This window comes from Diabrotica virgifera, chromosome 7, assembly GCF_917563875.1.
Source record: "Diabrotica virgifera virgifera chromosome 7, PGI_DIABVI_V3a".
Taxonomy (NCBI): domain Eukaryota; kingdom Metazoa; phylum Arthropoda; class Insecta; order Coleoptera; family Chrysomelidae; genus Diabrotica; species Diabrotica virgifera.
Window position 1 is genome coordinate 181,535,570 of NC_065449.1, and position 16,399 is coordinate 181,551,968.

The following is a 16,399-nucleotide window of genomic DNA, read 5'->3' on the forward strand; positions in this document are numbered from 1 at the left end:
TTAATAAAGGTTCTGAAAAAAAAAATCTTGATAAATGCTTAATTTTGGTCTTCTAAAGCGTCGTTTAAACACAACGATAAGTCACAGCAACTAGTTGTGATGACAAGTTGAAACTCTGTTTAGACGCTGCGATTCAATGCGATACCACCTTCAACCCAACTCCAACTTTGATAAGTTGTGCGATGCACCGTTTACACACAATGATAAGTTGCAACAACTCGATTGACCTTGATAAGTTGTTTGATTTATCGCTGTGTTTAAACGACCCTTAAAGTGTACTAGTACTTTAACAATTTTAAGCAGCACGAAACGTGGACAGAAAAGGGTCAAACCAGGGTCATTTTGATCTTAAACAATTCAAATGCTGTTACCTACTGGGTGACTCATATACTGAGTCCCATAAATCAGATACTGACTGAGGTATAAGTAAAACCTGCATATTATTTTGTATTCATTTTAATTTTTTATAAGAAAAATATAAGTTAATTTAAAAAAAAACAATATTTTCTTTGATTTGTACCAGTTTTAGTAGAAATATGATGTAAAATAATTTTGGCCACATAAATCCATCAAATCAATGTATGTGCGACGTTCGTGACGAAGTGGAAGTCGAAACATCAATAAAATCATTTTTCAAGTTAAATTGTTGCTTATTTCCCAATTAGAATAGTAAATTACCTTATAAGAAATTTCACATTTATTACTAATCAAGTAAAATCTATTATGTTAAATTAAGTAACGTTCTTGTAAATAACTATAATAAAAACCCAATACAGGTACAAAACAAAAATACATGTAAACTACAAAAATTGTTAATCAAAAATATTCAATCAGTTCTTTTTTTTGCAAGGAATACACTCCTGATTCTCCAATTTCCGCTTCTTTGTAATATTCTTTGCCTTTTTACGAAATGTTTCAAGGATTCCTTGCACCACCCTCATAAATTCAGTACGAGTTTGGGAGTCTAATTCGTCCATGAGACTATCAACATTATTATGCAAAAATTCTTTTTGAAGACTTAATTTGGTTTTTTTCTGGGTCACATTTGTCTGTTCTAGGTTCCCTCTGAGAAATTCATTAATTTCCTCCTCGTGCCTTGATTTGACAATTGGCATTTCCCCCAAACACCTTGCAGCATCATCTAAAATAGAGTTAGTACCCATAAACAGTTAGAAACATGGTAGAAAACATAAATGAGAAACCTATAAAATATGCACCGAAAGAAGTACTATGCATGGTAAAAATACAAAGAAGTGATAGACAGAGAGCTAGAGCCGAAAAATCATCGTCATAAGTAATATGGAGTTTTTCCTGTGAAATGTGTCCATATTGTATATTGACAATTATGACCCCTTTCAGGCTGACACCTCAGTGGATACAGGAAGTAGCAATAAGGGATGAAAGGGGAAAGTTAGTGCATTCATTAAAGGTTTTCACCTCCCATTTTGTTAAACCTCCATCGATTTGCATGAAAATTGGTGACTAGTTAGAACATACCTCAAGAAATAAAACTGATTTGGTGCCAACTTGCAGTTTTACCCTGGTGGTGAATACCACCCCTTCACGCGGGTGAAAACAATTTTATTAAAAATAACCCCACAAATCGATAGAGAGACAAATTTTAAGTAAAATTTGTTATATCATGTTATTAAAATAAATCAATACTTTTTGAGTTATTAAAGATCAAAGATTTGTCTATTTAAGAGCCTATGCGTGAAGTTACGGATGATAAAAAGAACATATTAATTAATTGTATCTTAGTAAAATATTATTTTTATATTATTTCGATATTCAATTGAATTTTTTCTATCAACATAAACTGAATATGTCCAAAAACTGGGAGTGTACAATAATGGGTACATTTGACATATTCGAATACACTTTTGCTAAATTTATAATATCGAAATAATATAAAAATAATATTCTAGTATCATACAGAGAGCAAAGAAAGCAAAAGATTTTAATCAGATTAGATGTATCCGAGATGAAAATAATAAAATACTAGTTCACGAAAAGGATGTCAAAAAGAGATGGAGAAAGTACTTTGACAGCTTATTAAATGAAGAATTTGACAGACAGCCTGTAGAGTCAACGGAGACAGTAGCAGCAATGGTCACCAAAATAACCAACGAGGAAGTGCCTCAAGCGCTTCAAAAAATAAAGAAAGGAAAAGCGGTAGGACCAGATGATATTCCTGGGGAAGTATGGAGAGCATTGGGAGAGACAGGAACAAGGTGGCTAGCAGGTCTATTTAATAGAATTATGGTAGTTGGACAAATGCCAGACGAATGGAGAAGCAGTATACTGGTACCTGTTTACAAAAACAAGGGAGATATACAACAATGTACAAACTACAGGGCTATAAAACTGCTTAGCCACACCATGAAAATATGGGAAAGAGTAATTGATAGACGGATACGTGAAGAGACCGAAATATCCGAGAATCAATTTGGCTTTATGCAGGGTAGATCAACAACAGATGCAATTTTCATTATAAGGCAGTTGATGGAAAAATACAGGAGTAAAGAAACAAACGCTCATATGGTATTCATTGATCTTGAGAAAGCATATGATAGAGTTCCTCGAGAGATTCTGTGGTGGGCACTCAATAAGAAAGGAGTCCCTGGTGAATATGTAAAGATTGTGAGGGATATGTATGAGGGAGTAACGACTAGTGTTAGGACAGGTGTGGGAGAGACTGATAAATTTCATGTGAAAGTAGGATTGCATCAAGGTTCTGTGCTTAGTCAGTATTTATTCTCATTAGTTTTGGACCAGATAACAGTGAAAATACAGGGTAACATTCCATGGTGCTTAATGTATGCTGATGATGTCGTGTTAGTAGGAAATAGTGAAAGAGACTTAGAACAAAAACTGGAACAGTGGAGACAAGCTCTGGAGGAAAAAGGTTTAAAACTTAGTAGGACAAAAACAGAGTATTTGGAATGTTCATTTAAAGATGGAGCTACTACAAATAAAGTGGTATCTTTGGATGGTGAAATGATTGTAAAAAGCAATAGTTTTAAGTACCTAGGATCGGTATTACAGAGTAATGGAGAAATAGATGGAGATGCATGCAGTAGAATTAGGGCTGGATGGATGAAGTGGAAAGAAGCGAGTGGTGTGTTGTGTGACAGAAAAATTCCAATGAAGCTGAAGGGAAAATTCTATAAAACAGCCATAAGACCAGCTATGATGTACGGAACTGAATGTTGGGCAGTAAAAAAGAAAGAGGAACAGCGAATGCATGTGGCGGAAATGAGAATGCTTAGATGGATGAGTGGAGTGACAAAGAAGGATAAAATTAGAAATGAGTATATTAGGGGAAGTCTAGGTGTGGCACCAATTGATGCCAAAATGAGAGAGCATAGGTTAAGATGGTTTGGTCATGTACAACGTCGAGACGTTAACCACCCAATACGAAGAATAGCTGAAGTGCAGATTCCTGGAAGGAGTAGGACAGGAAGACCAAAGAAGACCTGGGGGGAGACGATAAGGCAGGACATGTTGGTAAAGGGGATTAACATTGATATGGCCCAAGATAGAATTGTGTGGAGAAATGCAATTAGGGAAGCCGACCCCGCATAGGGATAAGGCAAAGAGAATGATGATGATTCTAGTATCATACAATTAATTAATATGTTCTTTCTATCATCCGTAACTTCACGCATGTGCTCTTAAACAGACAAATCTTTGATCTTTAATAACTCAAAAAGTATTGATTTATTTTAATAACATGTTATAACAAATTTTACTTATAATTTGTCCCTCTATCGATTTGTTGGGTTATTTTTAATAAAATAGTTTTCACCCCCGAGAAGGGGTGGTATCCACCCCCAGGGTAAAAGTGCAACTGTGCAAGTGCAAGTGGCACCAAATCATTTTTATTTCTTGGGGTATGCTCTAACTAGTCACCAATTTTCATGCAAATCGATGGAGGTTTAACAAAATAGGACGTGAAAACCTTTAAAGACTACACTAACTTTCCCCTTCATCCCTTATTGCTACTTCCTGTATCCACTGAGGTGTCATGTCAGCCTGAAAGGGGTCATAATTATCAATATACAATAGATACATTTCACATGCGAAACTCCATATTACTTATGACGATGATTTTTCGGCTCTAGCTCTTAGACTATGAATGGTTTAATGAAAAATAACTGATTTTTGGAATTATTAGTCAGTTGTGTTATAAGTTTGTGTGTGGTATTTTAAATTGTGAACAGAGTCGAAATCGGATGTCGGGAAAAGGTAAATTGTAAATAAATAATTATAATGTATATAAATTAGACTTTGTAGGAAATCTTATTTTCTCAATACATCATGCTCTTCTCCTAATAAAAATAAACCACCAAATTTTTAGTTTATTCAAAATTTATTAGCTTGTATCCCACGTACAAAAAAGCTGATTAATAGCAAGATGAAAATTTGTTAATAGCGTAACAGTGTCTAGTCAAACAAACCTTGATGTACGGGAACAGGGGAAGTTTTAATTGTGGAACGTGATTTTAATTGTGGAACATGTTATCCTGACAATTTTATGATAATGAAAACTAGCAGGTTGTTTTTAAGTTTATTCAATAGCAAACTTTATATAATATATGAAAAAGTGTTTGTCCGATAAATATTTTGGGCATTTTAATAAGTCCAACACATAGAACGTGTCAAATGACATGTATTATATTGGTGGTAAATAGCAGCCTGATTTTTGCATAAGAGTTTAATGAAAGGGTAACAAATCAATTGGAAGTTCTGTCCAACAAACATGGGACGTTTGAAACTTGTTACCTGTTCCACAATTAAAACTTCCCCCTATTCCAGTATTCCTGTACCTCAAAGTTTGTGCGACTAGACGCTGTTAAGCTATTAACAAATTTTCAGCTTGCTATTAATAAACTTTGTTTTTGGTACGCGGGATCCAGGCCTAATCGTAGTCTTCAACAAAATTAAAAGCATCCCGGCATATTATATTTAACAGATAATTCAAGATAAATGGTAAGAGGCTGAAATTTTATTGAATATTTAAATAGGTAATATTACTTCTATTTTTTAAGCTTGCTTACAGTTTACTGTTATCTACTTATTAATTATAGCATTGCAAATATAACAATATAAATTTCCTATTAAATTCACTATTTTACTTCAGAAATAATTATTTTACTGCAGAAATTAAATAGCATCAGAAAGATATTTTTTAAAGTAGATAACTTTGATAAAAACCCCAAAAAATTTGGAGTTACCTAGTTACAGTACCTACTGCCCCACGATATGATAGATCATGTGATTATTAATTTAAAGAGGGGCAAAACATGTTCCGATTAGCATATGGTAGAAAGTATAATAAGAGCCAGAATATAAATACCAAAAAAGAAATAGGGTCCAAATATGAAAGGTAGCATCTAGAGGGCTTGAAGATAAAACAAAAAAAAAAGAATACAAATAATGTTGAACAACAGATAATATAAAGGATGATTCGAGGTGGAAAGGACAGAAAAAGATGAAATATGTTTCAAAATAAACGAATAAATGCCAGGTGAACACAACTAAAGGACCAAAGATTAGATATTGGGAATAAATAAAAAAAGAAGTACTTACTCTTAAATAGGCCAAGACCCAAAAAGTAGCAATGATGATAATAAAAGGACAATTTAAAACTAAAAATGACTAAAATCCTTTATAAAAGGTATATTTGTTAAAATCCCAAAAAAGAGCTACATCACAGAACTAGTTTTGGACCGGATGACTGATCATCAACAGTGTTTACGTGATCTAACTTGCTAACCACCAAAATACAAAAATATATGGGTAAAATTCAAAACTAGTTTTTTAAGGTTGTCCTGAAGCTAGTTCCTTGTGGCATTTTTATAATTAAGTATTTTCTATGGGAAATAAGCCACAATTTTACTAAAAAAATGAATTTATTAACGTTTCGAAGCCCAAATCGGGTTTCGTTGTCAAAATACAAAATATTACTAAAATGAATAATAATAAATAAATAATAATTTTCCCATAGAAAATACTTAGTTATTTAAGGGATGAAAGCTATTGATTTCTGATAAGTGTGAGATTTATTACTTGAGGGAGGCAAAGGTAACAATTCAACCACTAAATTTACCCCATACACTACCACCATGTTCATAACAAAATTAGCTTTAATGTAAAAAGTTAATAACTAAAACTTAGCACATTATATTATTTTAAAAATGTTTATTGCATATTTCGTATCAAGGCATAAATGTTGTTAATTCTACTTAAGCGAAAGGTGTGTTATATGAGCCATGCAAGGATAACAATTCACACAAGTCAAATTGAAATACAATTACAGTAGAACCTCGATAACTCGGATTAATCGGGACCGCAGCCGATGCGGGTTATCGAACATCCGGGTTAGCCGGAGAGCATAGTAAAAATTAATAAAATACGGTATACTTATAGATAAAGTCCGTTATAATTAAAATAACATGAAATATATATGCACAGTACACATCTAACTTACCTATAGTTGTATAGAGTATAGTATAGATAGAGAGTATAGAGTATTGTTAATTTCTAGGTAAAAAAACTCAGTCAGTTTCGGTTGTGTCAATTTGGTCTGCCATCGGATCGATGTTATGTTATTTAAGAACAGTGGCTCTTTCATTGTTTAAAAGACCATTGTTTAAAATTTTTTTAAATAGTCTTTTTTTAAACAATGCTAAGACAGTTGGAAATAAATAAAGGAATAACAGGTATCTGTTGTTTCGGATAGCCCGAGATAATGAGCGTGGCTCTGCCGCCGCCGTGTGCCATGAGTAATTTTTACTATCGTATAGTTCAAATTACACAAATACCCATTATCTCTCCAATATTATATTATGGTCGAAGCGAAGATTGGTGGGATATGCGCATTTTATGAATGAAATTCGATATTTTTAAGACATTCCAGAAGCGGCTACAGATAAAATGTTATAATATATTACATACATTTTTATTGTTGAAATGTTTGTCTGATGAAAATCGGTCCGGGTTAGCCGGACTTCCGGGTTATCGGGGGCCGACTTATCGGGGTTCCACTGTAATTATAATGTTGGTAGCTACAAAACAAAAAAAAAATGGTGTTTACCTTCCTTCTTGAATAAGAAAGCATAATTCTTGTTGTTAGCATTACATTCTTGAACATTTCGGGCTGCTGCTACCATATCATTTTGATCTCGTTTCTTGTGTATATTATACTTTCTGCACAAATTTGTGAGATCCTGACTTGTTATCACAGCAAGTCTATCTAATTGTGGCACTTCCAATTTTCTTGAATCTTTTAAAATTCTACTGGGTGGCACCCCAGCCATTAATTTTTCTACAACCGTTTTTTCTTCTGCTTTTGACAGATGCATTGTTCTTAATTCTTCTTTATGTCCAACATGTGTTTTCCAATAACTGACAGAAACTTGTCCTTGGTCTCTCAGTTTGCAAGCCAGTCTGGAAGGGCACACTCCTTTTATTCTAATTGATCCACCAGATTTCTCTGTCCTAATTTTATAGTTGGGCTTATATCCTAAAGATAGAGCAGTATAAGTTTTAATTATTGCAAGTAACAAAGTACAGTAGAGCGTCGATTATCCGAACGTCGATCAACCAAACGACCGCTTATTCGAACTATCGACTCCCGCATCCTGCACTCAAATACCGAGCAAGTGTTAGTAATTGACGCCTAAAATATCTTCAATTTTCTTCACTATTGTATCCAAAAATAATTATGTTGTTGCAAAGACTGCACTTTTTTGTTTAGTTGCTAGTTGTCATTATCAAGATATAAATAAATATGTAGGCATATAAATATGGCTTTTATTCACTTGTGGATAAATATGTATGACTATAAATATGTATCGGTTTTCCGAACACCTATGTCCCCCAATTAGTTCGGATAACCGACGCTCTACTGTACCTATAAGTTTTAATTATTGCAAGTAACAAAGTATTGCTCTTACCATGTATGTCACTTCTATTGCAATCATAGTACATTATCTTATGTTCCTTTCCACGGATTGTTCTACTACATGCATAACTTGTCTCAATTTTGTGCATATCTTTCCATGTCTCATATTCTTGTTTGCTAGAAAATTCAAAAGTTATTAGTTCAATACTCACCTGGTGGCAGTCCTGGAGATGTTTTCGTAATTTCTCATGACTTTCAAAATTAGTTTCTTGATCACATAACGGACAAATGATGCGATTTTGATTCATTTTGTTGTTAGCCCTAGGCGGAACATCTGTTTTGTGTATTCTTTTGATATGACGATTTCGTAATTCCACATTTTTAAATATTTTGCTGCAAAGATGGCAGGCTCCTGGAAGAGAATTTGTTGAAGTAGATGAGTAGGTAGAATCATCCATAATTGCTAAAAAGTCTTGGGTAATTAAATTAGGCAATCCAAACCACGTGACCTCTGGTTGGCACACAAACCAACGAAGAGGTTATGTTTGTATCTATTTTTCAATGATTTTTCATTGTTTATCGTCGTATTTTGTCTATTTTCAATTCATTTGGATTTCGTTTCCTGTTTTTGTGAACTTTATAAACTTTACCACAATGCAAACTGATTATTTAAGGAAATTATTATTGGAAACTCCAGATGTTGCGAGAAAGGTAGGCGAAACAATGTTTATTTACTGTTCATTTTGCCCCGATATTTATCAATAATGATGAATTTTGCAAGCAATAACATTATTTCTTTTATTGTTTTAGATATTTATTGAAGCTGAAAATAATTGGGGATTTAGATCCATACGGAATTCAGTCAGAATTGGATTTTACAGTAAAGTGCAGTCCATCAAGTTACTATTATAGATATTTATACAGATCTGGTGGAGTCTCACAGTTGCTACTCTAAGCAGCAGATGAAAGCATACAAAAGCCTTCAGGCACATAAATATTTTACAGCTGGATTTGTTTTGAATGGAGTAAAAATTGTTAATGATTTCCTGATTTCCATATTATTGTTGGAAAGGTATGCCTTTATTTTATTTATTCACCATTAAGAAATATATGGATAACAGTATTAGTGTCTTTTGGATAAATTGGTTCTAAATATTAGATTTATTTACGTTTATATATCTGTATGAAACCAGACATATCGTTGTCCTAATATGTAAACTGCGAACTCCATAATTCTCTGAAAATGATTTATTACTGCCATCGATTTGAATTACTGTCATGATTGTTCTAAAATTATATTATATGAATGTCTGATTTTAAATAAAATATTCTCAATCATTGTAAAGAACGCAAATACTCTAATAAAAATCAATTTTTGTAGTTGAAGAATTTCCAAAAAAAATAAAATATTTTTTTTAGGTGAAGCATTTCCAAAAAGCTAATGCTAAACGACTAAATGCTTGGGTGGGGTGATAGCCAGTTCTGATGACATAGCAAATGCACATTGTATGCGTATGGCCGGTAATAGTGAAGTCTGCAGCAATCCTATTTTTAGCTGAGTATGCCCAGAGCAAGACAGACGAAGAAGAACCCAATGCATGTACATATGTTACAGCTACATGGTTTGGAGATAGCAACATATGCATTCTCTGATGAAAAACTAATGAGTTTTGAAACTGTTCGGTCAGAGTGCTTGTTGCGCTCACTAAACGAACTGAAATATAAGATGGCTTTGGCATTGTGTTGCAGCGATATGAAAATGGTTATTCATTTTTAATTATAATGTACTTCTTCATCATGAGTAATTATGTATTGGTCTTTTAGATGTGTATTTATTTTTGTAATTAGTATCAACTTGTAATGATAATATACATTTATTGTTTAAGGTACGACTATGTTTTGACTCTAAAATAAATGTTTTAAAAATCGAATCCTGCCTCTTTCTGTTAGTAACTACCCATGGATATCACAAATTGTGCTTACTGATAGGTTTGTTCGTAGAACGATCAGCAACTCTTGCCAACCATCAGACACATGCGCATTTGTAGTCTATGAATGCTAACTATTAACTGCACAACACTAACTGTTAACTGCTCATGCATCTGATGGTTGACAGCAGTTGCTAATCGTTTGTGTCGTACTACGAACAAACCTATTAGGTCTGGATCCTGTGTACCAAAAAAATTGATTAATAGCAAGCTGAAAATTTGTTAATAGCTTAACGGTGTCCAGTTGGACAAACTTTGATGTATTGTGACACTGGAACAGGGGTAGTTTTAATTGTGAAACAGTTTGGAAACTCAGATTTGGAACATCAGATTACAAAAACATCCCATATATTTTGTCGGACAGAACATCCAATTGATCTGTTACCCTTTCATTAAATTGTCATGCAAAAATCAGACTGCTATTACTAACCAACATGATTCCTGTAGTTTGACATGGTCTTCGTGTTCTACTCATTAAAATGCCCAGTTGATGATTTTTTCACCAATCTGGTTTTTGCATGAGGGTTTTATTGAATTGGTAGCAAATCAATTGGAAGTTTTATCTGACAAATTACATAAACATTTTCGTAGTTTGACGTTCCAAATTTTTAACCTGTTCCACAGTTAAAACTTCTAGTGTTCCCATACATCAAAGTTTGTCGGACTAGACACTGTTAAGCTATTAATAAATTTTCAGCTTGCTATTAATCAAATTTTTTTGGTACGCGGGATCCAGGTCTATATGGAATAAATAAATAACAAAACAAATTCCCTGTCAAAACTGCATTTATTTTGAATAGAATGAAAAACAAAATAATATTGTTTTAACAAAATAGGGGATAAATGTTAAAATTTAGTATTAATAAAGTTTGTCACATTAGCCTAATATTAATGTCACTAGTTACGTTAGTGTCACATATAAATAATTGTAATAATATTAATAAAAACCATAATTCCTAGCATGAGTGCGTCCTGTTTTTTGATAATTTAGTTAGGCGAGGAAACATAAATGAGTTTCTAATAGGGCTTTTCATCGATTGTCATTTGTTTCGAGCTTCTGTTAGATGTTGTATAATTCGTGTATAATATTACTATACACGGATTATAGGACATATGACAGAAGCTCAAAACAAATGACTGTGAATGAAAAGCCCTATAGAGGGAAGACGAAAAAAATTAACATTATCCGATCAGCTCGACTTTCACAGTTCACTACTATACAAGTTACAGGCATGTTTTCAGCACTTAAAATCACCAAAAACGAAAAGTTTATAAAATAATCAATCTAATGAATGTCTTTAAATACTATATTAAGCTCAAAATCACGATAAAAAACAAATTAAAATTAACATTATTCTGATCAGTTGACTTCCACAGTTCACTACTATACAAGTCACAGGCATGTTGTCAGCACTCAAAATCACCAAAAACGTAAAGTTTATAAAATAATTAATCCAATGAATGTCTTTAAATACTATATTAAGCTCAAAATCACGACAAAAAACAAATTAAAATTAACATTATCCCGATCAGTTGGACTTCCGCAGTTCACTACTATACAAGTCACAGGCATGTTGTCAGCACTCAAAATCACCAAAAACGTAAAGTTTATAAACTAATTAATCTAATGAATGTCTTTTAATACTAAATTAGCTAAAAAATCACGACGAAAAACAAATACGAAAAATCCAAAATTACATTGAGTTTAGGTTAAAAACGGTTTTGTGTGCCAACCAAAGATCACGTGATTTAACTTTGACAGGTCGATGGATTCCCTAATTAGGTGTTCTAACGAACAGATTTTTAAAACGATTGAACAAATTAAAAACAAAAACAGAAATGAAAAAGGCTAAGATTGAAATTTTGTATGTGTATGTATGTATAATTGGTGTTAAGTTGGAAAATAACCGCCACCCCAAATAAATTTTGGTCTTTTTTAAGTTAAAAACCGCCAAACACAAAAAGTCATAACCTCACAAACTGGATTAATATGACACATGACACTACTTTAGGTATTTCTTGATATTTCACTACTTTGTGACCTTTGTGTTCTGTGTCACTAGCTTACGTTACAACGATCTACAGACCGAGCGAGTCTCGTAAATTGCACGGCTTCGAGCCACGCTTCACGCAACCGTATTTGCGTACTTGTGTTTTAAGTTGTCTGGTCGTGCTCTGGTCGAGTGGAGTTATAATTTACCAAATTTAAATATAATCGTTTCTACTGATTCATAATTGTATACTATACTATACTGTATACTATAATATAATATATTAAAGTTTTTAAATATTGCTAATATTATTAAAGTTTTTAACATTGTATTTTAATATACTTTGTTTTATTAATAATAATATTACCTAAGTATTGCACCTTGTTCAAAAAAAGTTCAAGATAAATACCGCGGTTTTTTCATATGAAAATGCAAAGCAAAATATACAATTTGCAGAGCATGTAAATGCTTGTTTTTTGATAAAATAATACAAATTGTATGTAGGTAAGTAGAGTAGCAAAGCGTTGAGTAGTTATAGCAAAAGTAGCTACGCCATCTAAGACACGATAAGGATGAAATTAGTTTTAGGGTGATTCCATTTCAAATCACTCAATTTTGGAGCAAAAAAAATTTTGGATCTTCGATTTGTCTGAAAATTGGTATATAGCTTTTGCGGGACGTAAAAATAAGATATTTAAGGTCAAAAAATCTTCTTCTTTTTTTCTCAAAATGTTATTTTATGCGCTTTTACAGTGATTTGGTGTTTATTTAAACAAATTTGCATTTTCTATCGTAAAGTATCAATGGAAAACATAATACTTTGATAGAAGGGACTCAAAAATATCATTATATGGCATTATAATAAGCTACTTTGATTCAAAACAAGTTTTTGACCAAATTTTATAGTGTAGAAAACGTTAAAATACCGTTTTTTACATTTTTCTCCATTACCAAAATACGTCATAATCGATTTGGCTAAAAATTTGCCCAGAGATAGCCAAAACATAGGACTTTAAGTGGTGAGAAAGATTGGAATTATATTACAATACCAAAAAAGTTACATGCAATATCATAGTCAAAAATATAGGCGTCTACTGTAAGTATAAAATTAACACAAAAATATCGACCTCACGACAAAAATTGTTAAAAAGAAATTGTAATAGTTGTAAATACGATTTATTTGGAACAATTTCAGTTTCTATCATTTTTGTCGAAAAGTTTAAAATGGCGGAGATATTGAGCAAAACAGGTTCTCCTTTAAAATCAAGATGGCGGCTAACGTAACGGAGGAATTCATTCGCGATTTTAAATTTAGGCTACTATTGACTCCCTAAAGATTAGAAAAATAAAATTTTGGGGAGCTCGGCATGCAAGGTCAAATGCAATTGCGACTGGACGAATATACTTATTTGAGTCTGATATTACTGCATGTAACTTTTTGATATTGTAATATAATTCAAATCCTTTTAACTACTTAAAGTACTATGTTTTGGCTATCTGTGGGCAAATTTTCAGCTAAATCGATGATGATGTATTTTGGGAATGGAGAAAAATGTAAAAAACGGTATTTTAACGTTTTCTACACTATAAAATTTGATCAAAACCTTGTTTTAAATCAAAATAGCTTGTTATAATGCCATATAATGATATTTTTGAGTCCCTTCTATTAGAGTTGCACAAGTTTGAATTGAATGTTTGAACTTGACTTGAGTTTGACTTAATTTCAAGTCAAACTCAAGTCAATCCTTCTGACAAATAATTCAAGTCAAGTCAAACTGGTAAATCGTACAGGTTTGAAAATTCAAACTGTTTGTCAAACTAGTTTGAAAGAGTTTGAAAAATAATTTATTTATAGATATCTATACTTTTTTGTCGAAATTGACAGGTTAGTTGCCAATTAAGATAAGAAAATTATTAATACAATGAGTGCCACATAAAACTATCTTGATACAGGAAGCGAATATAATCAAAATAGGGTAAATTTTTTGAAAATGATTCCTGTATGTTTAGAATTGCTTGCTGGCAAGTTTCGTTTTATCGATATAACTTTTTTATATTATTATATTTGAGTGTTACTAGATTAAAACAAATAATTCGTTGGGGGAACTTATATAAAAAAACTACGGAATCACAATCTCCCAACTTTTCAACTTTCGTTTATAGTGTACATAGAACCCCTGGATTGTACTATATTGCCCCCTTACGCTCCGCTCATGTTACAGTAGGACAATAGTATTCAAGTGAAAAAAACTTAAAATTTGTATTAACCGGATGCAGCACAGTAACACCTGTTTGCAATAAATAGCTGAACCTTTATTCACAACAAAAGATGAAAAGATACAGATGGGATAAAGAGGTTGTAAGAGCTTCAAAAATTGCGTTTCGTAATACTTGAACGGCCCCTTAACAAAAATTTATGAAGGAACAACAAAATATTATATTTTTGATAGAGTAGGTTTACTGAATTTTTTGCGACTTTGCAATGTCGTCCTAAAGAATTAGTTCACTATTTGTCATTTTATAACGCTGTTCTTTATTTTTACATAATACAAGTATGCAGATTTTTTTCTCTTAATTTTTGCACTGGTACTTATTCTGAGCCGAAAAATATTCAGGTTCAAATATTATTTCACAAAGCACACACTTCAAAACGAACCTAATAAACAAGCCAAGCATATACTTCTTAATAATATGAACTACAAACTAATTTCGGTACGCTCTCAATTAGAATTGGAAATAAACACGTTGTGCAATATGATAATCAAACTTCAAACTGTTTGAAGAAGTTTGATTTCAAGTCAAACCTAAAGATATTGAAATCAAGTCAAGTCAAACTTTTTTACAAAAAAAGTTTGGTTTTCAAGTCAAATCAAGTTTGTTGAATAAAATCAAACTAGTTTGACTTGATGCATCTCTACCTTCTATTAAAATATTATTTTTTTCATTAATACTTTACGATAGAAAATGCAAATTGGTTTACATAAACACCAAATCACTGTAAAATCGCATAAAATAACATTTTGAGAAAAAAGAAGAAGAAGACTTTTTGACCTTAAATATCTTATTTTTACGTCCCGCAGAAGCTATATACCAATTTTCAGACAAATCGGAGATCCAAAATTTTTTGCCTGAGTGATTTGACATGGAATGTATGTACCCTTATATTTTCTTTTCTCGTGGAGCATGCATGATGGAGAGTTTTTTAAAATACGTAACAAAGCATGTTGTTTTGTTATCTATGTTGCCAATATGTTTTTTTTTTCAACTTACAAAATATGTTGTTTTCAATATAAATACCTAATTGTATTTAGATTTCTCATCCCAAAAAACCCCCGCTTACCAAATAATTTCAATATTCAAGATAATAAATAAAATAAAGGTTTAATTGTGACAAACTGTATTTCGGTTATTATCAACTTTAGTACTAAGGTAAGTTAGCTTAAATCGACCTATTTTAAGCTCAGAAATCTACGGTTAAGCTATGGCCCATTCTTTATTACCAAACACCCTGTATAAAATATGATATTACCTGGATGTTTTCTTTTTATACATGTGCCGTCAAGTTAGAAGATTTCGAAAAGTTTATGTTACACTTAGTACAACGATTCATTTTCTACTTACAACAAAAAGAACACTTTGAAAATAAAACAAAAGTTTAAATTATAAACACAACACTAATAGACCAGGGCGCATCTGTAAAAATATTAGTACATTTGGACGTTGAGAGGTGACTCAAATTTTTTTGCAGAAATTGCTTGAAAATAACTCAAATAATTATATTTGAGTTATCCTCCCTCTCAGAAAGGTCCGGAACATTGTTTAAATAACTAGAATGTCAAAAATGAAGGAAAAATTCGATTTTTTTCTTCGTTTTTTGATTATAACTTTAAAAGTATTTATTTCCGACAAAAGTTGTACTGACATAAAAGTTTCGTAATTAAATTTCCTACAATACAGAATTGGTTACAAATTTAAAAAATAGTCACCCTTGTTACAAAATAGCAATAATTGCGAAAAAACCGTACAAAAACAAGTATTCGCATTTTACGTTTTTCAACCATTTATGCTACACCTAGGACCTTCATATTTCACCCAGAAAAACTTTGTGATACAGTAAAACAATACTGTAAATTTCATTAGGATCAGTTCAATAGATTTTGCAAAATAAATTTTGCAATCCAGCTTTCGCAAAAAAAATTCATTTTTTCAAAATGTTACAGGACTGAAAATAAAGCAGATAGCAAGTTGAATTTTTTTTTTGCGTAGAAGTGTACTGTAACTTTCATTTTCAATTTGCAAAATTAAAATCAATTAAATACCACGGCGTCAGGATTTTTTTTGAATAAACATTAATTATTGGTGCTACGCGCAGGACAGCGGATAGTTTGTTCGGTTTATGCATTCCAATGACCTTGATAATGATTGATACATTTTAATTTTTATTACATTTCGATATAAATAAATAAATTTGTTTATTGCAAAATAAAAACACATACTCTATCTTTTGA

General features: G+C 31.9%; 1 protein-coding gene and 1 long non-coding RNA gene across 3 annotated transcripts; one reads left to right on the forward strand and one right to left on the reverse strand.

The window, feature by feature from the left end:
- Positions 1 to 440: 440 nt before the first annotated feature.
- LOC126887799 (uncharacterized) lies at positions 441 to 11,842 on the reverse strand. 2 transcript variants are annotated; one of them, XM_050655630.1, is made up of 4 exons: positions 11,684 to 11,842; positions 7,965 to 8,402; positions 7,103 to 7,531; positions 441 to 1,141 (listed from the first exon to the last, which is right to left on the reverse strand). In XM_050655630.1, exons 2-4 carry the CDS (start codon positions 8,368 to 8,370, stop codon positions 831 to 833), a joined length of 1,146 nt encoding a protein of 381 aa, XP_050511587.1. In that variant the 5' UTR covers positions 8,371 to 8,402; positions 11,684 to 11,842; the 3' UTR covers positions 441 to 830. The 2 variants fall into 2 exon arrangements, with proteins under 2 accessions (XP_050511587.1, XP_050511586.1); XM_050655629.1 differs by lacking the exon at positions 11,684 to 11,842 and having other exon boundaries at positions 7,965 to 8,508.
- Positions 8,447 to 9,843, forward strand: LOC126887806 (uncharacterized). The gene is made up of 3 exons (XR_007699211.1): positions 8,447 to 8,623; positions 8,723 to 8,984; positions 9,332 to 9,843. It is a non-coding gene; the product is annotated as an uncharacterized LOC126887806 (long non-coding RNA).
- Positions 11,843 to 16,399: the final 4,557 nt, after the last annotated feature.

What these genes read in the sequence shown, in the direction of transcription:
- LOC126887799 (XM_050655630.1), bottom strand. Translation starts at nt 8,370, where the DNA reads ATGGATGATTCTACCTACTCATCTACTTCAACAAATTCTCTTCCAGGA. An exon ending in CAATAGAAGTGACATACATG is followed by an intron (nt 7,532 to 7,964) that starts GTAAGAGCAATA and finishes CTCTATCTTTAG; the next exon opens with GATATAAGCCCAACTATAAA. An exon ending in TTTCTTATTCAAGAAGGAAG is followed by an intron (nt 1,142 to 7,102) that starts GTAAACACCATT and finishes ACTCTATTTTAG; the next exon opens with ATGATGCTGCAAGGTGTTTG.